The 24,573-nt window shown below is 39.7% G+C and overlaps 1 protein-coding gene across 1 annotated transcript in view; it reads left to right on the top strand.

Moving 5' to 3' along the window:
• The window catches only part of LOC103719837 (glycoprotein 3-alpha-L-fucosyltransferase FUT11-like), a 74,560-nt gene that overhangs the window by 37,892 nt on the left and 12,095 nt on the right, over positions 1-24,573 (top strand). The window contains exons 4-5 of the mRNA XM_039118463.3: positions 5,863-5,967; positions 7,184-7,340. Coding sequence (XP_038974391.1) covers positions 5,863-5,967; positions 7,184-7,340 — 262 coding nt within the window. The remainder of the gene's footprint in view (positions 1-5,862; positions 5,968-7,183; positions 7,341-24,573) is intronic.

Consider the following 24,573-nt stretch of genomic DNA (forward strand, 5'->3'; position numbering starts at 1 on the left):
CACTCCTTAGGGTAGTCAAAGCATTGGCCTGTTCATGATGAATTGTATTCGGTTGATTTTCTTGAGCCATGTATTGTCCCCTAGGATTACTCACTGGTTGGCTTGGAAGCTTTCCTTCCTCTCGCTTGTTCAGTGCATTAGCTAGTTGCCCCATTTGGGATTCTAGCTTGGCGATAGATTGCGTGTGAGAGTGCACCAATTGTGTAATGGTTTCCAAACCTTGAAGGGAGGTCAACACTTTCTCCTCAAAGGCTGTGTTTCTTTGGGGTGCTGGGGGAATGTGTTGAAATTGAGTCGAAGGACGGTAGGGATTAACAGTCTGGTATGGTTGAAAGTTTTGGGAATAAGGCTGGGAAGTACTGGAAGTCTGCTGCTTCCAAGAAAAATTCGGATGGTTGCGCCACCCCGGGTTATAAGTGTTAGAATATGGATCATTACCCGGTCGGGACTGTGTTTGGGCAGCATTTACTTGTTCTTGCACGAATTCGGGGAATTGTGCTGCCGAAGGACACTCAAAAACAGTGTGAGATGGGCTAGAACAGAGAGTACATACTTGTACTTGATGAAAGTTTACAAGCTGTTCTCTAGACATTAGCTGGTCCAATTTGTGGGATAATGCATCCACTTTCTCAGATAGACCTATGGACTGGCTAACTTCAAATATGGTTCCTTTTCTTTGAGAACTCGGGGGTGCTTGACGAGCGGAGGAGGCATGGTGAAGGGAATTTTCATTAAGGTTCTCAAACAATTGCCATGCCTCATGTTCACTTTTGAGCATGAAAGTACCCCCACAAGAAGCATCAACCATTTGACGATTTCGTTCGGATAGTCCGTCATAAAAGCATTGCACTAATTGCCATTTGGGTATTTGATGATGCGGGCATTTTCGGAGTAAATCTCTAAATTTTTCCCAAGTTTCATGAAATTCTTCTCCGTCAGATTGGGAGAAGCTCGTGATCGCACGCCTAAATTGGTTCGTTCTTCCTATGGGAAAATATTTTTTCAAAAATTCATGTTGCATTTGAGCCCATGAAAGAATTGAATTGGCTTCTAATGAGTGGAGCCATTGTTTAGCTCTATCCTTAAGGGAAAAAGGAAACAGCCTAAGTTTCAGAGCATCATCAGTGAAGTTCTGAATTTTGACAGTAGTGCAGATCTCAAGGAACTCATCCAAATGTTTATATGGGTCTTCATTGTTAAGTCCATAAAAAGAGGGAAGCATTTGGATGACACTAGACTTAATTTCAAAATGTGCAGCAGCGGTGGTATCAGGTAGTCGGATACAAGATGGAGAGGTATAAATGGAAGGAGTGAAGTACTCCTTTAGGAGTTTGGGTTGTTCTTCAGCCATCTTGATAGGTGAAGCAGATCCTAGGGTTTTATAAGTGCGGATTTTAGCTCGAAGGGTCCTAATAGAACGCTCTATTTCAGGGTCAAAAGGTATTAATTCAGGAGACCTGGAACGACACCCTAGCATACACTAAGACTCCTCTGATTAGTCAAATTCAGTCAAGCATGCACTAAAAAGAAAAACACATCAATTCCTTAAGTTCACCTTAAAACCACTAGACAGCTCCTAACTGGTTTGAAGAGGGCACCTAAGCCTCCAATCCGGTCTAATGACTAAGCTGACCAGGTAAGCTCCCAGGTAAGTGGGGGGGTCACGATGCTTTGCAAAGGTCCCACTTAAAAACCACTTGCCTCGAACAGATGAACTGTCTCCCTTAAAGGGACAAAGCTTGCCTAGACATCAACTAAGCCACAGAGCGAAATTGGTGCAACTTTCGGTGATCTTCGTCCTATTGAGCTCGAATGTCCCTAGGGGCCAACGTCTAATTGATTTTAATTAATGTGATAGCTATGTGAGAATTAATTCACCTAATTTGGGCAAGAATCTGGTGATGAAATCCAGTTCTTATCTTGTTGGGGTGATTGCCCTTACTATGTGCTGATTAATTGGTGTATGTGTATCAAGCATGCATTCACACTTTTGCTGAATTTAAAATCAAACAATCACCACACAAGAAAATTTAAATAAGAATGGTTTAGATGTTACCAAAGGGAATTTCCCCAGCAAAATTTTTTTATTTCAAAGCAAACCTCTACAGCCTCCCTTTTTCAATAGTTCCTATTTCTGATTGTCCCAAACTTCCTCTTTGGTTCCTGATCAAATAAAAATCAAAAATTAGTAAAGGAGAGAAAAGAGATAAGAGAGATAACAAAAATAGAAAATATTTTTATTTTTTTTATTTTTTTTATTTTTCGAATTTTTTTTTTTTTTTTTGAAAAATTTTTTTTAATAAAAAGAAAAACAACTATGCTACCAATCCCCGGCAACGGCGCCAAAAATTGATAGTCAACTTTAAAGACCACGCAATAGCACATATCTGGTAGGATAGTGATTACGGGTATCGATCCACAGGGATTGGGGTACAGTTGTTTTTTCTTTTAAAAAAAATAAAATATTTAAAAAGGAAAAGTTGGTGAAGAAAATTAAACTAAGGAATTTTAATAAAGCAAAATGCAATTAAAAAGATATCAGTTTGGGAGAACCTAGGGCAAGGAATTCACCACTAACATCGGAACAAGGATTAATTATATTTTATTTTATTCTTGGATAAACATGCAAATTGGCTACAAGCCTAATAAGCATTTAACTAAAAATTCACAAAAGTAATTTGGGCATAATCCATCTTCGGTTGGCATGAAATGTCTACCCTAATCTAAGGTGGCAGCACATCGCATCTTCCCTAAGCATGGACTATCTTATATTTACTTAGTGATCATGAAGAACAGTTGTATAAACATCATATTTAAAATCACAGAAATTAAATATGAGATGAAATAAAATATTCATTAGAAGCAGAATAAAGTTTATACAACTCCAAGAATAGAAATCAAAATATAAAAACCCTTGGCCCTTTGTTAGGGCTACATCCAGCCCTAGTGAAGAAATCAGCCTTCCATGAAGTTGTGGGCGGCAGCAGCAGCACAGCAGCGGGCTCCCGTCTCTTCCTTCATGATCAGCTCCCTTTCTTTCTCCCTCAGCACTTCAATCTTATATTTTTATATACATGGGAAGTTATTCCCAAAATAACCAAACTACTCTCTCCCTTTACTTTTTCTTTCTTCCCGTGGGATTAGCCTCTGAGGGAGATGATCCGAAGGAGGAAAGCTCTCCTCCTTTTATAGCTTCACCAGCACCCCGGTTGACGATGAATCACGGAAAAGACGCAGGAGTGGTTGCCGTGAAGCTCGCAAGGATGAAGCTCGATCCGGTTGAATGCTGTTGGGATGAGGTGGTTCCGGAAACAGGGGAAGCGGAACGGCTTGAATGCTCATCCTTGGAGCTCGGGGATGGCGAGGACGTGGAGCAAGGATCTCGGTTGGGAGCTGACGACGTGGTTTGAATGGAGTTGATCCGAGAGTTGGGAAGAAGATAAGCTGGGAACGGATCACTTTGAACAGATGGCTTGATCGTTGGATGCAGGGGATTTGATGCTCATGGCTGAGATGAAGTTGGAGTGTGAATGCCGTTGGGAAGAAGCTGATTTGATTTGCTGGAGACTCGGACTCTGTTCGGCAGATGGGAGCTTGGATGAACTTTGTTCCGTTGGGAGGAAATGAACACTGGGAAGATCTCGTAACAGGGGAGTTATCCGTGGGTGGTTGTGAACGGGATCTAGCGGAAGCTGGGTTTTGGTTGAAGTTTCCGGTTGGATGCGGGATCACAAATGTGATGCAGAGGGAAGTTGGAAACCAATCCGAACGGGAGGAAGAAACCAATGGATTCGTGAGCTGGGGTTGGTTGGCAGATGGGTCTCGGAAGGGCCTTGAATCGCGGACGGCTTCTAGTTTGTAGGGAAGATCGGTTGCTCTGTTTTGAGGCTGGGAAGCTAGATCAATGCATGGGTTTAATCCGCACGCGGCTGGGAATGGATAAGGATGATTACTAACGGGATGATGGCTGAGAAGAAATGAGATGAGCCGTTGCTACTGATCCGCGGATGCACTGGAAACAGGGGATAAACTTGGATTCGGCTGGCAGTTTAGATGAAGAAGGGGAGTACATGCGGACGCTGGGAGGTGCGTGGACGGCTGCATCGCGGGATGTTGGGCTGAACTCGATTGAAACCGGAGAAAGAGGATGCTGTTCACGGTTGGTTGTGAAGTGATCGTGATGCTCGGGAGAATTTGTTGAGAGCTGGGAGGAAGTTGTTGGGAGATTTGGTGGTCGTTCGCAGCATACATCCCGGACGCGTGAAGGAAACTGAATTTGGTGAAGTTGGGAAGTGATGTGGAGGCTTTGAACGCGATGGAATGAAGGCTGATGGTCCATGATATTAGGAAGGAGGGATGTTCGGTTGGGAGGAAATTGGATATAGGGACGGCTTGGTTCTGGCTAGGACACGCATATGACTGAGATGTGAATGGATGTCTGAAACTTGAGGGAACTCTAATACGTGGAAGGATTAGATGGATAATTTATTTGCAGAATAATCCCACCATCCAAGTATTCATAATCTCCCTTTTTAAATCCCATGTACTTCGGCATATAGGCATGTGTCACTCGGGATAGCTGCCACGTATGCTCTAGTGTGATCAGTCTTCATGGTTATGAGCCAGACAAATGATGGGTTCGTCCTGACCTGCACACATTAATTTTGACCAGTAAATAAATAAGTAAAACACTAATTACCTTTAATTTATTAAAATGTAATGATGAAGGTAACACAATATTTTAGTTGAATATTTAAAATATGTGAATTAAAATGATGATAAGTGCTATGAATAAGATATTAATTTATGCATTATTTAGCACTTATCACTGTGTGTGTACTTGTGGATCCAAAATATTTTGTACAATATATTTTAGCAAACTAAATTGGTGTCTTCCTAAATCAAACACATATTTTTGCTCAATATTTTTTACTTTATAGTTGATAGAAGTTATTACATAGTTGGTAGTTGGTTTTTTGATACTTAATACTGTTGCTTGTTTGTTGTTCGTTTATCTTGGTTATTGATTGGTAACTTAATGATTTAGTGGCAATGGTTTCAAGCATGGTCTGACGAACCCGCCCGTACCCGGTACGCCGGAGCCGTGGAAACCGGTACGGGCCGAACCCAGCCGAAGCTGGGGAAGACGAAGAGAAGAAGAGAGAGAGAGGGAGGAGAGGCCTCTATTGCCCGCAGAGGGTCGCGGGGGGCCGGCGGAGGCCGGGGGGCGGCGGAGCCCGTGGGGGCCCGGCAGAGGCCGAGGCCGCGGCCGCGTCCCCTAAGAAATAGGGGACGCGGACGCGGCCTTGGCCTCCGCTGGCCCCTCGCGGCCCTCCGCAGGCGGCCTCTCCTCTCCTCCCTTCTTCCCTCTCCCGCTCGCTCTCTCGTTCTCTTTTTCTCCGGCTCGGGCGGAGAAGAGTATTTCGGTTCGATACTGGTTTAAACCGGAACCGTACCGGTCTAGTAGACGACCAGTACGCCTACCGGTATCGGTACGGCGAACCTTGGTTTCAAGATTCAAGCAAATGTGAAATAAAGTTTTTGAGCATTACTGGCAGTTATATCATCTTCAAATATTAAATAATAGTAATAGTACACTTTGCCATTGATTTTTTTTGCTTGACTCATTTATTTTTCTATTGTTTTCTCATTGTTTTCTGTTTCTTAATTCTTCATATAAATAAGTTTCCAATCCAAAAGTTGTTGAAATGTTTCATTTTGGTCATCAACCAAAAGTGATTTAGCAAATAAGTGTTTGAAGTTCGAATTGTCATCTCATTAGGCAAAATTTGTACTTTCTTGTGATTCCAGTTATATTGAAATGGTGCACCTACATGTAATGATATTGTTTTCTTAATGCAGTCGACAAAGTGGAAGCTTTAAAGCGGTATAAATTCAGCTTAGCTTTTGAAAATTCTAACGAGGAGGATTATGTTACAGAAAAATTCTTTCAGTCCCTTGTTGCAGGTATGCTTATTTGACTGGTGTAGTATTAGATTTACATAATACTCTTTTATCTATTTAATATTTCTGAATTTTATCTATTTAATATTTCTGAACTTGTGATAGTGAGTTGGATACTCTTTTATCTATTTAATATTTCTGAATTTTAATTGTGATTATTTTCCTAATACTCATAGCTATATGACCATATAATACTTAAGTATGACAATATGATACTTCTGTTCATGGTTGTAATTTTAGTGGTATGATTTGCATTTCCAAACAATTGAACTTAATATAAACTATTTTAAAACATATACTATCAAATTTTAGCTAAATTAGATGCTTCTAGACTATAGATCAAACAAAACACAATATGATACCACTAAAATTGTATATTTTGTATTGGGGTGGCAATGCGTTGGGTCCGGTCGAGTGCAAGTGGGGTCAAATAGCTATCACCTCGAAACCAACCTATTTATTGAACGAGTCAAAACTCTAAACCCAAACCCGACCTTTTTATTAAACAGGTAACATGACTGACCTGCATAAATTGTTTAATAAAAATGTCAGATCAGGTTAAGTAGGTAAAATATGTTTTAAATTGGTTAAACAAGTCTTAAATGATTTAAATGGGTTAAACAGGTCCGAAATTGGTGGGTCGTAATCATGTTGACCTGACTCAATTATTAAACAGGTTGGAGTGGGTTGACAGGTGAGGATTCTAAACTTGAACTTGAACCATTTGATAAAAGGGATAAGTTGGGTCGACCCGTTTACAACTTGGACCTATTTATGTTATCACCTTTGGCATTCGCCTTTCGCCTTGGGCTTGAAGACAATACTCTACGAGTTGTCCAAATCTTGCTTTTGCAGCCAGCCAGCCACCCCTGGTTTTGCATCCATTTGATGCATTGGTAAAAGACCTTAAAAATGCTTGTTTTTAGGTATTTTATATATCGTAGATTTTGATCAATGGTGTGGATATCCATTTTGAGAGTTTTATTACTTTTCTTCATTGGGAAGCATTTGATGCTAAATTCTCTCAAGAGCATTCTGCCCCAACTTTATCTTCATGTGTCTATTTTGTACGAATCACTTGAAAGTTGAGATTTTATTCAGTGTGCATAAACTAAATTGCTATTTTGGAATAATCTTGTGGGTGATTTTCCTGATTTTGCAAATTTATAGCTCAAATATTGCATTCACAAAATGTTGTATCCATGTTAACAATTTGCAGGAGCTGTTCCAGTTGTCGTTGGTGCTCCAAATATCCAGGATTTTGCTCCTTCCCCTGGTTCAATTTTGCATATTAGAGAACTCAATGATGTTGCTTCAGTTGCCCAAACAATGATACACCTTGCAACACATCCTGTTGCTTATAACCAAACTCTGAGGTAATCTCCTCAAATCTTTTCAAAATTACTACCTCTATCTCTAATATCCTGAGATAATAATTTTGCTCACCATTTTAAAGCGCTGGAAATACTTTCGAGCACATTTGCAATTTTTTATGCAGGGGCAGCTGATATTTTCTAGTGTTACATCCTTTTTTGCTTTTCTTTTTAAATAATTTACGAGAACTAAAGTAGATCATTTGAAAACACAAAATTCAAATGATATGTGAGTTTGTACTTGTATTATCAATGAAGTGATACTACCAAGATCCAATGGAATGGTGGAAGAATTAAAACTTGGGCAAAGAATTAAAATTCTGGAATTAGTATCTGAACAACATGAAAAATAATGATCTGGCTTATTAATATGGTAATGTATGTATATTAACTTCTATAAAGGGTTAAACATTTCAAGAGTCTAATTCTTCTTTATCTATTGGATTTAAATGGTAACTATCATTATATGCCTGTACTTTCTTATGTGCTGTATGTGCACGTGCGCACCACATGCATGTTAATTGTGTTGTTATTTGTGTATGTGTCTGCATGCTTATGTGTGTGAAGCATGCGCGTGTGTGTCTCACTTCAATATCTGAGGGTAAAGATAAAGCAAACAACCAGATGTTGCTTCTCTTTGTGCTATGTCGTTTTCTGTTAGTTATTGGTTGTCTCCATAAGAATTATAGTTATGATAAAGACCAGGAGAAAATTACATAACTTGTAATATATTTATGATGGATTGGTTCCAAATTTTGTCATAGATTTTTCATGATAAGGATTATTGCTTATTTGGCACAATTAATGACACATCCATATGACCCTATATTGTCTTATTCCTTCATCAGAATTTTTCTGTTTTTGCTCCCTTATTTATTTCTTGAAGAAAGAATCTGAAAACCTCTTTAGGCAATAACCTTCCTAGCACATGACCAAACTATCGCATTTGTTTTCTTGATAATGAATCTTATAAATGTGACACTTTTCTAGTGCAAAGGGTTTAGGATGCGGCTAGGTTATAGATATGGATTCAGAAATTCTGTTTTCAGATATTGATTAATAAATCCTCGAGTTGTTTGGAGTATATCTGAGTTATTGAGCGGCTTTTGCCTATTGGACTTGATGAAACATGAATTTTTGGTTGAGGATTCCCTTTGCTCTGTCTTCTTTCCTACATTTTGAAGGTGATCCTAGAAATGAGTCATGATTTTTTTCCTAAAAATTTGACTTGCTCCGTAATCCAATTTCACTAATTTCCATGCATCTTAGTTTCTGTTAGTTTTAGGGGATAGTAACTTTTTAATATTTAAGGTTAAGGAATGGGTGGGGTGGTTGTGGACTTGAATTGTTATGTTAGTGTGGCAACTGTAAAAATTATTAGGTTTCTGATGGAAATAACTCTAAGATATCCTGCTGGATTTAACAGAACCTGATCTCCTAGATGATGGAATGGACTCCTTGCACTTTTTGGATGGTATGCTCCTTATGTTGGGAACTCCTCTTCCATTCTCTCTTCTTTTTAGAAAAGGGAAGAAGTGGACAAGATCAGAATATTTTGGAATTGCAATTGCTGGCACAACATTGGAAAAAGCTAATCTCAAAGGTTCCTATCTTTTACTAGGTTATGACTCTTCTTGGTGTAATGCCTGTATATGTCTTAAAGAGCAAGTACATCATATGCAAGCTGACCTGTTTAACTTTGTCAGAATAAAAATTTAGCCTGTCATTCCAAAAATTCAGGCCACACCCAACTCCCTCCTCTCCAGTGCCCCATAAAAAAGAACAAAAGAAAAACAATGACACTGAAGAGTCAATCAGAAAGGTCTGGGATGTTTGCTTTAATGAAGCTGGAAAGTTTTGAACTTCACTAATTAACAAATGTAAAAGAGTCTCATATTAATCTTTGGGACCATGTGCTTGGAAAGGTTGTTTTTTTTCGGTCTTGTAAGGTCAATATAAAGCAGGGTTGAACTATCACATGCTGGCTTGGCGTTGGGATGATGACTATCATGCCATTACAGTCTTGCATGTCGATAAGGCACTAGTGCGGTTTGTATTTTGCATGCTATGCTGTGCTAGCCGGCAGTTAAATTCCTGATACAACGATCCGAATGTTGTCTCTGTTCAAATTGAATATTTGATTGCCCATGATTGCCTAAGTCACCATTCACCAATCTACTGTCCTAGTTTATGAAAATCAACCTCTTGCTTCCCTTAGCAGTAGAATTTAGCAAATCAATGTTTATCTAAATCAAAACTTGTCTTTGGCTGCATGTGATTAACTATCAGCTGATTTTGCTGATAATTTTCCATACAGTAGTGGCTTGTGGGGTTAATCTAGCTACCATGGATTGAGTGTCACATGTTTGTTCCTGTTAACTCAACCAAAGAAATATTGGAAGATTATCTTATTCATAATCAGATTAATCTACTAATTGAACAACTTAGATGGGAGGTTATATCATATGGATATACCGTCAATACAATGTAGAAGTCTAAGTGCACATCTTTGTCATCTTTGGAATCCATTTCTTGCTGTGACCACAGGATGACAATAGGTAGGTCATGATTGGCTTTGTAAATTTTTGAAGTTTTGGCCTTCTATATATTCAGAGGAGAGAGGACGTTTGGAATCAAAGTATTAGTTATGAGGTGAATGGATTGACAGGAGTTTAGGGGGATTTTGCAGTGAAAAATCCATTTAATTATTAAATATGCAGAAAAGGGTACCTTTTCTCTTCAGATCCTGTTTTAATTTTTGCTAGACCATTGTATCATTACTTATGTCAACATTTTGCATTGCATTATGTATGCATCAATTAATAAGATGTGTGTATTAACTAAGGCAAAATTCATATGATGATTAATGGTCCAATAATGTCCAAGACAGATCATATCTGCAAAAATAGATAAGATAAATAATTGCATTCATTTTATGCAAGTAGTCAAATAGGTTGTTTTTTTAAAATTTCCAATAGGGATTACTTTAGATACACTTCAACATAAATTGTTGGTGTGAGAAGAGAGAGCTTTTTGTGCATATGTTCATGCATTTGCATGTGTATACACTAACCATGCATGAGAGGACCATAGATCATTAGAGTCAAGGACCATGGTTGGCATAATGTTGTTTATGCCAATATATAAATTTTTAAACAATATTGTGAGTGATTAACTTAGAGGCGGGCTTCATTGCAATGGAAATAGCCTCTCCGCATGTGGGGAAGGCTATATATATCTGACCCTCCCATTTATTTGTGAGAGATTAACTTAGCCAACATCAGTGATTTATTCTCTTTCTGACACAATCACCTGCTCATGTTGCCTGATAATTGCTAGATTTTGATGACTTCGTTGCTGGTTGGTGTTGAAAAGTTCATTGGCCTTTAAAATAACCTCATTTTTGTTGGACTTCTTGGTTGTTCCAAATCTGGTGATTGATCATTAGGATCATTGGTTAGGTGCTGGTATAGCTAGATTCAAGGTAGAATGTTTATGAGCAGTAACTGGTATCTTTGTGCATCTTTAACTCCTTTCTTTTTTTGTAATTTCTCCAGCAGTGACCATCATCTTGGTTACAATTTCCCTGTTTTTATGGCGATTTCCCTTTTCTTGCTTTTATTCTGTGGGGTAGAATCTACTAACTCACCTATTATCATAAGGAAGCAGATGTACCCTCTTTCATCTAATTTGGCCTTATTTGACTTTTTTCCCCTGGATCTTCCACACTAAATGATCTTATTCCTCTAATCTGTGATCCCACTCTATCTTATAAGGTTAGAAAAACTTGATATGAGTGCAAACCTGAACCAATACATATTGGTAATTTCTGTTGTAACCTGGTTTTGGTCCAGTATTTATTAAAAGTGTTCAAACATTACCTATATTTAAGAAAATAAAAGCAAAAGAATTGGAAGAGGAAAGGAAAAAATTCAGAAACTGTACAAACAAAAAAATATGTTGCATGCTAGCTGATTACGTTTTTATGAATATATCATGTGAATTCTCTCTAAATGACAAAGTAGCATGAACCATATTTGCTGGTATGGAAAAGGTGGGACCGTTAATTGAAAATAGGTAGTGACAACTAGTTTAGTTCTCAAAATAGTGGGAATATTTGGGATTTGCAAGTAAAACTTCTGGCTTTCTATGGCGAACACAATTAAGATACTATTACTGGTGTCTTATTGATGCATGTAGCCTCTCTCGCTGCCTTGGTTTATAGCATTCTTACATCCAACTAATGTGAACTCAGCTCGTATTTTGCTTGGGGCCAATAGGGGCAGGGCCTTCATTATTGGTAAGGCGTGGTCATGCTATGTGAAGGCAATCCTTCATGTAATGTCTTTAGGTGTTTATAGATATTTGTCCTTGGTTTCTGATTTTTTTCAATTTAAAACAAATATAGTTTTTAATATGGCCTTTTTGAAAACATTGACATACACCTTCACTACTTGAGAATACTTGAGTACACTAGGATACACTTGAAAAGACTTAAATGAATTGGAATTTGAAAACAATTTGTACAATGAACTTAATATCAATTTATGTAACCAATTAATATAATTGGGCATGGACTCAATAAGCAATTAGCCCACTAGCTAAGGGTTCGCTTGGACCAACTACTATACGTGCTGGTCAAAGGTCCACTGATGTGCAAACCATTCTAGCTGTGGGCTAGAGTTCACTGAAACCAACTATTATGCCCTTGGTTAATGATTTGCTAAAACCAACTCTTATACCTGCTGATTAAGAGTTGACTAGCTGACTAGAAGGTTCAATGTCATATAATAGGCATAAGAATTTTCATTATTAAGAAACATAATAGTTAAGAACAATACTTCTGATAATAACATATAATTCAATAATATGCTTGACTGTCATAGCACTAGTTCTGGTGGAGATGACATAGCTGGAGTCTAATAAATGTAGATGTCACTAAATCATTCAAAACACATGGGAAAAGTTTCCAAAATGAAACTGAATGGATATTTAGAAGAGAATTGAAAATAATACAAGATATGAGCATTTACATATAAAAAAAAAATCAGATTTTTATTTCCCCATTATAAACAAATGTTGAAATTCAATGTCTTTAAGACGATTCATAATTCAATAGGAATGAGGATTTTAAAACTGATATTGAACAAGGGATGGGAGGAACAAAATCGAATATCCACTATGTGAGGACACTTTCTGCGGATTTCCAAGTTAGAAGCTTCACACTACAACTTTCTCCTTTTGTTCTACCTGATTGCTGCTTTTATTTTTTTATTCTTTCTTCACTCATTCTTTATTCTATAGGTGGCTAGAATTTTTAAGATTTATGAATAATAATAGGAGGCCAGCATCTATGTAGTTATAGATGTTTTGTAAACGTCTGCTGAACTAGCATCGGATGCTAGTTGGTGATTGATACAGTATGGTACTAGTTCGGTATTGTATTGAGTGTCGATACACTGTGGCGGACCAAGTCTGTACTATTATACCATTTTGTTTTTCCATTTTTCATGTTTCATTTTTTTTGTTTTTTAGTCTTAAGAGATTATGATTGTGGTTGTTTACAATTATGATGCTACTTTGGTAGTTTTTTCATGTCCTGTTAGTCTTAAAGACAATATGACTGATTAGTGAAAGCAATTGTAATATAATTGAGTGCACGTGTATATATACTTGAATATACATATATCAGATGAATTTGAAGTACAAAATACGTACTTACATCTGATTCCTTGTGAAGTGTCTATGTCACTTGAAGACATCAAGATTTTAGTCATAGTCTAGGATTGAGATCTGACTCCAACCTAGATATTTTGCCCACCCCTACATTCTATAATCTAAGCCTCCTAGACAGCCATCTTGATAATGATCCAATGTCTAGTTCTAGGTTGGCCATCCCATTCGAGAGAAGATCGAGGTAGTGAATTCTGACTCGTAATTTGGCTAAGGCCATGGAAGATAGTAGCCAATCGAATATAATACCTTAGATGAAGGATATGATATGAGTTATCCAATAGCTTACCATATATGTACTTTGGGCCAGGAGGATCTACAACCTGACCGACTTTCTAAACGGTGTTGATAATAAGCTGGTAATACGTGTCGCCCATAGCATTGGTGGGGATGTGGCTAAAATGAAAATAGGAAATAGTTGCCCATAACATGTTATTTTTCTTGTCTTTTATAAGCATAGCATCAATCCCTTGCTACTTAGAATCTCTAATAGGAAAGGCATGGAGATTTTACATCATGAATAGTGTGGCCCCTTTTGGTATATCCCTGGATTTATTCTTTTTCACTGCTGAAGGTCCCAAAAATGGATGCATTCTACTGCCATCTTTTTCTACAATCTCTTTTATCGATTGGCTCTTTCTATAGCCTAGATCTATCCTAGTAGACCTGGAACAAGGATAGAATCTGACTCAAATTATGAGGGCCCAAATTGAGCCTTATACTTGACAACCTTCCTTTTCCATCGATCATTTCGTCTCTTCCATATGGCAACTTGAATCTGCAGCTCCATGTCATCTGGATTTGACACTTCATTGCTCTCTGTATCCTTGGAGTGATATGAAGGTGGCTCAGTTGCCTGATGTTTGATTTTTGCTCTTTTCTCCACATTTTGTGCTTGCTCTCATTTAAAATCGATGAAGTATTTTTGAACGTATGGTGGATCTCTTGTGGATATTTCTACAAGCAGCCATGTTGGGAGAATTATCGGCCAAAAATTACTTCAACCACATCACCCCTCTCCCCTCCACTCCACATTGCACCACTTGCACCTCTAGTGGTGCTACCTTGGAATCATCGCCCCATGCTCTTAATCTATGTCAAGCTCCATTTTTTTCTTCTTTCTTGGATATATTTTGCAAGTTTAAGGAGCATGTCATGTATTTTTTAGTAAAATTAATAATTATTTAAAACTTCTATAATTACATTGAAATGAATAAAAGGTAGAATTATTTCAGAGAATACTTTTGTATTATCCATTCATGATACTAACTTTTCATAAATTTTAATAATTTATAAATATTTTTAATTATAAATTTACTTTTAATTATAAAATATCTAGAAAATTAATTTTAATTTGAATTAGTGTAGCACCATATTAGGGGTACTGCATATATTTTTCAGCCCATGCAAGGTATGCGGTACCGACGTACCGGTGGGCATCGGTACCGGTACGGTGCCGAACCAAACCGAACCGAACCGGTACTGTACCGATGGGGCTAAAAACCAAAAAAAATTGGAGCCGGTATGGACTGGTCGGTTCGGGCCGGTACCGAGTCGGTTTGGGTCGGTACCGGGCCGGTATGCGTCGGTACCGGTCGGTACGGGCCGGTACAGTTCGGTACCGAAATATGTAGCTGTACCGTACCGGTAGGGTCCGGTACTGGTATGTACCGGCCGGTACGGCAGACCATGAGCCCATGGGTATGCATTAATTGTCATTTATTTTAAAATTTATTTAAATTTGGGCTTAGGTATGCGTAGCCATGATCATGTCCAAATTTAAATGAATTGCTATCAAATTGAGATAGCAAGTAGCATGTATACCTCAAACATGCTATTGATGTTGAAATTTTTTGAACATTAATTTGTATATATATATATCAATCAAAAATATATTTTTTGATCTAAAAAATTATCTGATGAATGAAAAAAATATGATTTGGAATTGTGTAGATCATCCTTAAATTTACAACATTTCATGAAATCATGCGAAAATGCAAAATTTTGGTATGATCTTCCCTCATTTTCCCTTTTTTTGCCTATTTTAGGCTTCAAAAAGAAAAAAACGAAACTTAGGAGATGGAAGGGAATATGGTGTTTTACTTGCTAAGAGTTGGATTTCGGATGAAATCCATGAAGATTGGTCCTTGTCTAGCTTTAAATGGTGTGGGAGGGTTGGGAAGGTTCGGGAAACCTTCTTAGGGCGTCGCATCAATTATTAAGGGTGAACTGGTCCGAACTATTTTGAACCAAGTAGAAATGTGCAATTCTGCTTTGGGTTGGTTTAGGTTGTGTTTGAGGCCTGTCCTGACCGAGAGGCCGCCCCATCCATGATCTTGCTTGAATGGTTTGGTATGCCCTAAACTTGGCAGTTTGGGGTAGGGCGATGAACCTTGGTTTGTGAGCATCAGATGTTTAGCCAACAGGATATGGTAGTCGGATGTCAAGCTAAGGGTTCAGCTAGGTGGCTGATTGGTAAGGCATGAGGTGGCTGTTGGAAATAGTGATAATCATGATGTGCCAATCCTAGAGCAAGTATGAGGTGGCAATTTAGTGGCTAAGCATGAGGTGAAAACTAATTAGAAAAATGTATGAGATGGCTATGAGCAATGCAAGCATTAGGTGGCAGCTAATATTTCATGGTTGCTTGCTAAGAAAGCATGATGTGACAGCTCAAGAAACAAGCACAAGATGGCACAAGTCTTGGAAAACTTATAAATTTAACCTTGAACTCTTCAAGTTTATATTTAGGACCTTTTTATCAACTTTTTAGTTCTCAATATCTCCTATGTATTCCAAAGATAACCTTCATAAATCTCTTTACTTTCAAATAGGCTATATGCATGCCCATTGCTGAAAGCTATTGTTTATGTAACTCTATGATATCAATAATCATTATTAAGGTGTTACAGAATTACGTTCTTACATCTCATGTTTTTCCTTTCTCTAGTTTGTTTTTAGAATTGGAAAATGGAACTGAATTCACTTGCAAAAATGTGTTTTGTAGGAAATAATGTTTTATAAATTAAATTTTATTTCCTATTAGATACATACTAAACTTTAACTGCTGAGAACTTGTAATGTTACAAAACAATTGTTCTTTTCCTCGATTCCTTTTTCTTTCTTCTTTATTTTTCTCTTTCCAATTCTATGCGTTGGTTGTGTTCCATGATCTGCAATTACTGTTGCATGTGGCTAATTTTAGAGGAGGATGAGGACAAAGAAGAAAAATAAGAGAATTGCTGCATGTTTTGTCATAGGATCAATTTCTTTAAGGGTCAAGGCTGCTTGTGTAATGAATGAGGATTAGTTGCTGTCTTCTACTATCCAAGATAATTTGTGGGAGGTTGATAAACGTTGAATTCCTTTCTAAGTCCTCTAAGCTGACCATAATTGTCACTTAGCAACTAGTTTCCCTTCTAAAGTTGAAAAATCTGATCATATTTTTCATAAAAAAATATTCTTTTGAAGAGTACTTTCTCATGTGATTCCATCTCCTTTGCTGTGTTATAAAACATAGTGCTGCTAATGGTGGGTGCCATGCTATTTGATGCAGTTGGGGTGGGTTGCTGTAATTTTTTTTTCTCTTGATGATGGTGGCTGAATCTTTTCTTCTTTTTTTTTCTCTTTCTTTTTTGTTCTTTTTTCTCTGGTGATAGCAATGGAGGCTAGGGCTTCACATGGATGGAAGGGAGAAGGAAGATGGGATGGAAGATGGTTTAATTGGACCTAGAGATTGTTGACCAATTGGTGAATTGCGGCTTGAATTGTAGTTGGCAGCTAGACTTGGTTTGGAACCAAAATCAGATGGGGTTAGGACGTGGAAAGGGATTTATGGCTGAGGATTAGGAGTCCTAACTAGATTAGGATTTTAATCAGGCTTAGGCGTGGCAAGGGAAAGGGTTGGTGGCATGGGATTTAGGATATGGATGAGGATGTAGTGCGTGATGGAATAAGAATACCAATAAGAAGGAACTCTTGTGATGTGGCGTGATCAAAGAAGAGGATGGATGGCGTGGCTGATTAGGAGGAATCCTAGATGGACTAGGACTCTAAGGGTTATGGCAAAGTGGCATGTAATTGGTAGGGATAACTATGGAAAATTGAGGAAGAGTCTCACCTCCTCAAAACCCAAACCTAGCGGAAGAAGGAAGAGTCTCACCCCCTTCTCACGCTAACCTTGGCATCTCACCAAGCAAGAGGGATCTCTCCTCACCGTGGAAACTCACAAGAGGTTCTGAAAATTTTCTCAAAATAATTCTCTGATTATTACATTCATCAAACCTCCTATTCTATAGGGAGGGAGGTTGGCAAAGATAAGAATTACAACCAGAATTTTATTGGACTCCTAACCACATAGGGACTCTTTTAAAATTTAAATCTCCTAATTGACCTCAAACACCTTGCCACCTAAGCCTAGAAACCCATGAATTCTCATCTTGGGCATGCGGATTGGAACCTAAGAAGAGAGGTTTCAGCCGCACGCTATGATTCCTACTCTAAGTGGGAATCCCTCCATGCCGCATGAGACCAAGTCCAAATTTCTTAGGACTCTCCCATATGACATGCGGCCACTCCTAATTAATCAAAGACCCATTCAACGCCTTAGACTCAATCTAATTAGGCGCCGAAAATGCTAATCCAATGTGATTTAAATCACTTGTTACATGGACTCAATCTCACCACAACTTGGACTCTAAATTTTTCTCACAAGACTAGACTCAATATTTAAATCACTTATTACATGGACTCAATCTCACCACAACTTGGACTCTAAGTTTTTCTCAATACTCCACACACCTATTGAAGCAAATCAAAAGGTCTTTAAAGCACTCCACCGTAGGATGAACTCCATGTGATGGGTTGAGATTTCTTATTGACCATGTCAAGACTCCACAATTGGATGATATCTTCTACTATCCCTACACGTGATGCAAAGGTCTTCATGCTGAATTCTTTCACATTGGAAATCCTTCTCAAAGGGGAATCCTCAAGGGGCGCCACATCAAAAGATTAGGAAACAAGGATCCCTAAAAATCGGCAAGGGTTGATCATCACATGAAGAGTCCTTGCACCAAGACTTCTCTTCAAAAATTCTTCACGCCATCTGATTTCTTTCCTTCCTTCACGTGAAGTCCTCTTCATGGACTCTTGAGCCTCCTAATCTTTAGCCAAGGATTGCCACATGGCACTCAATTACAAAGACTCCATCTTAAACATATAGACTCAATCCTCTCACACAAGGACTCAATTGAAGACTCAGTTCAACAAACTTACAACTCATTTTAGGACTCAATTATAAACATAAATTAGCAAATTACAAACCCAAAATAAAAGGACTCAATGTGATCTAATAGATCAAAATAAAATAGACTCAATCCAATGTAATTTAGTGCTGGAAATCATGAACCCAATATGTTTCGGGCGCACCCAAGCAAGGATCCAAACTTGACGTACGTCCATCATGACTTGGGCTCGTGTTCCTGCATCACTATTCCATAAGAAGATCACAACTTGGGAAATGTCTCTTTGCCATTGTCATTTTGTCACTTCTAGATGGACGATTATCAGTGATATAATCATGTTTTCTTTAGCTTTTAAGAAAACTTCTCCAGCTTTGCCCCATTACAAATAATTTTTGGCTCCATATAGCTTCATAGATGTCATTTGCACACCAGGAATATCATTCATATAAGCTCCAAGTTTAACATCTCCAGCCATAACAATGAAAAAGGAATCAATAGTCAAAACTCGGCTGTATTTAAATCCATGGGCAATAGCTAGAATGGATTACAACTCAAGTATGACCAAAATTGAGCTCAGGAACACTTGAAACAAGGAAACAATATGCAGGTTCTCACAAGTCGATAATCAGATATAATATGCAGGTTTCTGCATTGCAAGACAGCAACATGATGTTCACATATTGGAAGGAAAACAATATATCCTTAGAATTTGACTGACCTGATATAGCATCTGAATAGTATGAGTACTCCTTAACAGAGATCGAACACCAATAATTACCTTCAGATCCTTCTTTCTACAGCATCACGTGCTTCGTATGAATAAAGAAGGCCATGATCATGATCCCGCACATTGAAAGAACTACAGCAGCAAGATCAATAAGCTCTCTTATTGCAGATATATGACTTGATACCCACTTCTGGGGATTACACAGCATGAATGAGACCGATGCTAACCTGCCTTTAGTACAATGTCACAAAATCAGAAATCGGCAAGAAGACAAGAAATCTGTAAAGAAGAGGGAGACGAAGGTAGAGAGAAGAGTTGGAAGGGAGAGACAGAAGATATGGGAGATGAAGGTGTCACGCCCGAACCCGAGGCGCGGCAGACGCCGCACGCCCGCACGGCGGGCCGCACAGGCGTGCAAGGCATCGGATCATATCAAAGCAAATACAGATGTTCAAAACTGACATAATTATTTAAATTTATTCAAAAGCAGTCTTACAAAATTTCAAAATAATATTTGCTAACATAATTCAAATGTCCAAACTAATCTAAATGAAATGCCAATAACTGATGGAATCATCGGAACATCTAACGCACTCCCCAATCCCGTGCGATCAAGCCTCTGGATCTGAAAAACAGAGAAAATAAAATAATGAGCTACACTAGCCCAGTAAGCAACAAAATACCCCAAAGTGGGGTCGGAGCATATCAGGTTAAAATACAGGATAATGACTGGAATAAATCATAAATAACATCGTTTTACTATTTTCAAAACTTATTATCATTTTTCCAAAAACTCTGATACTAGAATTTCAAAATAATAGGCTATGGCCACGTAACCCAGTGGCATGGGTTGCACAAGGTGCCAAATCCACTATTTTTATCCACCGATGGCAGCCGGTGTTGCACAAAAGTGCCAAATCCACTATTGTTATCCACCGATGGCAGCCGGTGTTGCACAAAAGTGCCAAATCTACTATATTTACCCACTGATGGCAGCCGGTGTCGAAACCGGTTCCTCACAGATTACAAGTCGACAGGTCCAACGTGTAATCCTCATTGGCGGGGCCAGAACAGATCAGATCATAGCCATGCTGGAATGCATATATATAAAAACAGATTTCATAAATTGTACAGTCATATTTCACGGCTTTCAGAGCATATAACATGATTTTCAAATAAAAGTTAACATGTCAGACCCATTTTACTAAATACAAAACATATTTTAAAATTTAATCCAGTAATAATTATTTTACCAAATAATTTAGAAAAATGCACTTTGAAGCATTAAGTTACTTACCTCTTCTCGCTTAATCCCTACTTCAGATAGGCGGATCAGGTTCACTTGTTTAAATTTAATTAATTCCTTGTTAATTTCAGAACTAAGCAAAATCCAAAAAGAATACTATTGGACACGGCCCAACAGGGCCCAGAGGTGGCCCATAATGGGCAGGGCCTGATAGGGCCCATATCGGACACGGCCCAATGGGCCCGCATAGACCCAGCTAAATAGGGCCCCCAAGGTTGGTTTCTAATTGGTTCATTTATGCAATAAAAATTTGTTGCAGAGACTAATACTTAATTACAGGGTACTGTTCTATAATAAAACTTGAGTAAAGGGACCAAACAAATATATTTGAGGGCCTTTATGTAATAAATCTTTCTTATAGGGATCAAACATAATTTACAGAAGGTTCTTTTATGCAATAATATACTATTAAGGGCTTAACTGTAAAATTGCATTTATTGGCTAAACGGGTTCGGGTTTCGGGTTTCGGGCTTCGGGTCTAAACTGGGTTTCGGATTTCGGATTTCGGGTCTGAACTGGATTTCGAGTTTCGGGTTTTCTTCTCTTTTTTTTTGTTTCGGGTTTCGGGTTCGAACCGGGCCCAAGTTGGGCCCGCAGTGAATAGGGCCCGTGAACAGGGCCCTTCTTCTTCCCCAAACCCCCACGAATAGGGAAAGAAGAAGAAGAGGAAGAAGGGACCGGCTGGGGGGGTCAGCCTAGGCGGCCAGGAGCTGTTGCCCGGTCGACGGCCGGCCGACTGCAGTAGCGGCCGGCGGCTGCTACAGCGACGGGTGTCGAAGGAAAACCGAATGATCTCGGTTTGGGGCCAAAGCAAAGGAAGAAAATCAAGCATGTTATTTGGCATGGAATCAAGGGCAAAAGAGGAGGGAAGCTCACGGCGGTCGACGGAGGTGGCGGATCTCGGCCGAGGGAGGCTCGGTCCGACGTCAAGCAGCGGCGGCGATGGCACTTTCCGAAGAGGAAGGAGATCTCGAAACAGGGGAGGCTTGAGTGGTGGTGGTGGTTGGCCGAGGCAGCTCACCGGCGACTTGGGAAGTGGGAGCAGAGGAAGGAGAGGAAGAGGAGAGGGAGAGGAAGAAAAGGGGACTCGGCGGTGGCCCTAGGGAAGGAGAGATGGGGGTTTTATCTCCCCATCATAACGGCCCTCCGCCGCGAAAATCGCGGCGGTCGAGCGCGATCCGCGGCCGTGATCGGCCGCGGTGTGACCGGAGGGGGGGTGCCGCGGGATACCCGCGGCGCCCTTGCCCCATTTGTCCCCGGAGGAGCCGGAGAGGATCGCAATCGCGATCCTCTGTTCCGGTCCTCCCAAAAATAGGAACGGGGTTGAAGTCGGCTGGGGCTGCCGACTTCAGCCCCATATCTCACATTCTCTCCCCCTTAGAAAAATTTCGTCTTATCCCCAGCTAACTTCAGCCCCATATCTCACATTCTCTCCCCCTTAGAAAAATTTCGTCTTCGAAATTTAACATACCTTAGCTTGCAAAAAGGCCCGGATATGTTTCCTTCATCTCGTCCTCCAGTTCCCATATAGCCTCACTTTCTGAGTGATTGTTCGACTAGATCTTAACATAAGGAATTATGCACCTCCTCAACACATGTTCCTTTCTATCAACCACACGTATTGGCTGCCTAACGTGCATAGCAGAGAACTCGAGGGAAAGTATAGGCACCACTACCTACGAAGCTAAATTTAATGTATCCAGGGATCTGAAATTTTATCCGCTTTTCATGGCAGTTAATAGTAGCAAAGTGTGACGCTAACCAGTCCATACCAAGAATTATGTCAAAGTCATACATATCTATAACTATCAAATCAGCAGGCAAGTCTCTACCTACTATCTGAACCGGACAAGTCTTAGCAGACCTGATTACCAATCATCCCACTTCCGGCAGGGGTGTTAACATGTAAATCATACTCTAACGGCACGCAAGGTAGGTCATGTTTTCGCACAAATATCCATGACACAATGAATGTGCAGCACTAGAATCAAACAGTATATAAGCATAAACAGAAGCAACCGGTAGTGTACTTGACACCACAGTATTGGATGCCTGAGCATCCTGCTGAGTCAGTGCATAAATACTGTGCGGTCTTCCTCCTATCTGCTGCTTAGGAGAAGAAGGCTGAGCAAACTGAACTGGAGCAGGAGAACCTTGCACTTGCTGGGTTCTTGTAGCTTGAGGCCTCTGATCTGATTGTGATACTTGCCGATTGCGAGGGCACTCTGCTATCTTATGACCCTGTTGGCCACATCTGAAACATGCGCCAGATAATCGTCTACAGAGTTTTCTGTCTTATGGGCACCACCACATGCTTCACATTTAGACTAGTCTTGTTGAATAGTCTTTCCATAAGATCCCTGCTTTTCTGATTGCCCAGACCTATTACGAGATTTTGCTGTCCTACTAGAATTCTGTCCACTATGAGTATCATCATCTCTGCTCCTCTTCTTTTGTATTCTATCTTTTGAATCTTGTATTTCCTTCCAGACAATTTCCATATTCTTGGCCCTATCTACCAGGTCATCATAGTTGGTTGAGTGCACTACGGCCAAACCCTGACGTAATTAAGGCTTCAATCCTTCTTCAAATCTCCTCATCCGGGACTCTGCATCTATGACGAGGGTGGGAGCAAACTGAGCTAACCTGTCAAACTCTGCCTCATACTCATCCACGGTCATAGTTCTTTGAGACAGATTTAGAAATTCTCTCTCTAGCTTCCTAAAGCGACTTGAAGGGAAATACTTGGAGTAGAAGGCTGTGCGAAACCTCTGCTAGGTACGTGCCTCCTGCTCGGGTGCCAATGTGCGCTCCACAGACATCCACCAATGATGAGCTCGGTCTTGAAGCATATAGGTGGCAAATCTGACCTTCTCTTTATCGGTGCACTCCATTGCTCTGAAGGCTTTCTCCATTTCATCTATCCAGGCTTCGGCCTCTTGAGGACTAGTGGTGCCTTTAAAAGCCGAAGGAGCCATTCTCTTGAATTCAGCTATACTCCTTCTTTGCTCCGGAGGATCAATGACTTGCTGGATTGGTTGCTGAGGTTGTTGCCTCTGTTGGCGTACTAACCAACGACCTCCTCAATCAGTTCGAGCACCTGGGTTTGATTTCCGGCGACAGCTTCCGGAGTCATTGTTGATTGACCCTGGGGCCCTGAGCTTTGTGAAGCCTCGTCCTCTTGGTTAGCAGGGACTCTTCTCCGAGAGCCCCTAACCATCCGATTTAGACTACGGACACGGCGAGGCGGCATTCTGATTCAGTGAAAATATATAAATGTCATTAAAATCATCGAAACAGAATAACACAAAATAATTAGCAAAAGCAAATAAACCTTATCCCGTTGTTTAGTTCCTACCCATCTCTCAACCTTTTCGACGAATCCTAGGAATCCTAAAACTTAGGCTCAAATATGACTGTTTCTCTTATGATCCCTAGTAATCTTAAACCTGAGCTCTGATACCACCAAATCTGTCACGCCCCGAGCCCGAGGCGCGGCAGACGCCGCACGCCTGCACGGTGGGCCGCACAGGCGTGCAAGGCATCGGATCATATCAAAGCAAATATAGATGTTCAAAACTGACATAATTATTTAAATTTATTCAAAAGCAGTCTTACAAAATTTCAAAATAACATTTGCTAACATAATTCAAATGTCCAAACTAATCTAACTGAAATGCCAATAATTGATGGAATCATCGGAACATCTAACGCACTTCCCAATCCCGTGCGATCAAGCCTCTGGATCTGAAAAACAGAGAAAATAAAATAATGAGCTACACTAGCCCGGTAAGCAACAAAATATCCCAAAGTAGGGTCGGAGCATATCAAGTCAAAATACAGGATAATGACTGGAATAAATCATAAATAACATCGTTTTACTATTTTCAAAACTTATTATCATTTTTCCAAAAACTATGATACTAGATTTCAACATAATAGGCTACGGCCACGTAACCCAGTGGCATGGGTTGCACAAGGTGCCAAATCCACTGTTTTTATCCACCGATGGCAGCTGATGTTGCACAAAAGTGCCAAATCTACTATTTTTATCCGCCGATGGCAGCCGGTGTTGCACAAAAGTGCCAAATCCACTATATTTACCCACCGATGGCAGCCGGTGTCGAAACCGGTTCCTCACAGATTACAAGTCGACAGGTCCAACGTATAATCCCCATTGACGGGGCTAGAACAGAACAGATCAGATCATAGCCATGCTGAGAA

The sequence above is a fragment of the Phoenix dactylifera genome, chromosome 7, assembly GCF_051530095.1.
Source record: "Phoenix dactylifera cultivar Ajwa chromosome 7, Ajwa_hap1_PhDact_Kaust_v1.1, whole genome shotgun sequence".
In the NCBI taxonomy this organism is placed as follows: Eukaryota; Viridiplantae; Streptophyta; class Magnoliopsida; order Arecales; family Arecaceae; genus Phoenix; species Phoenix dactylifera.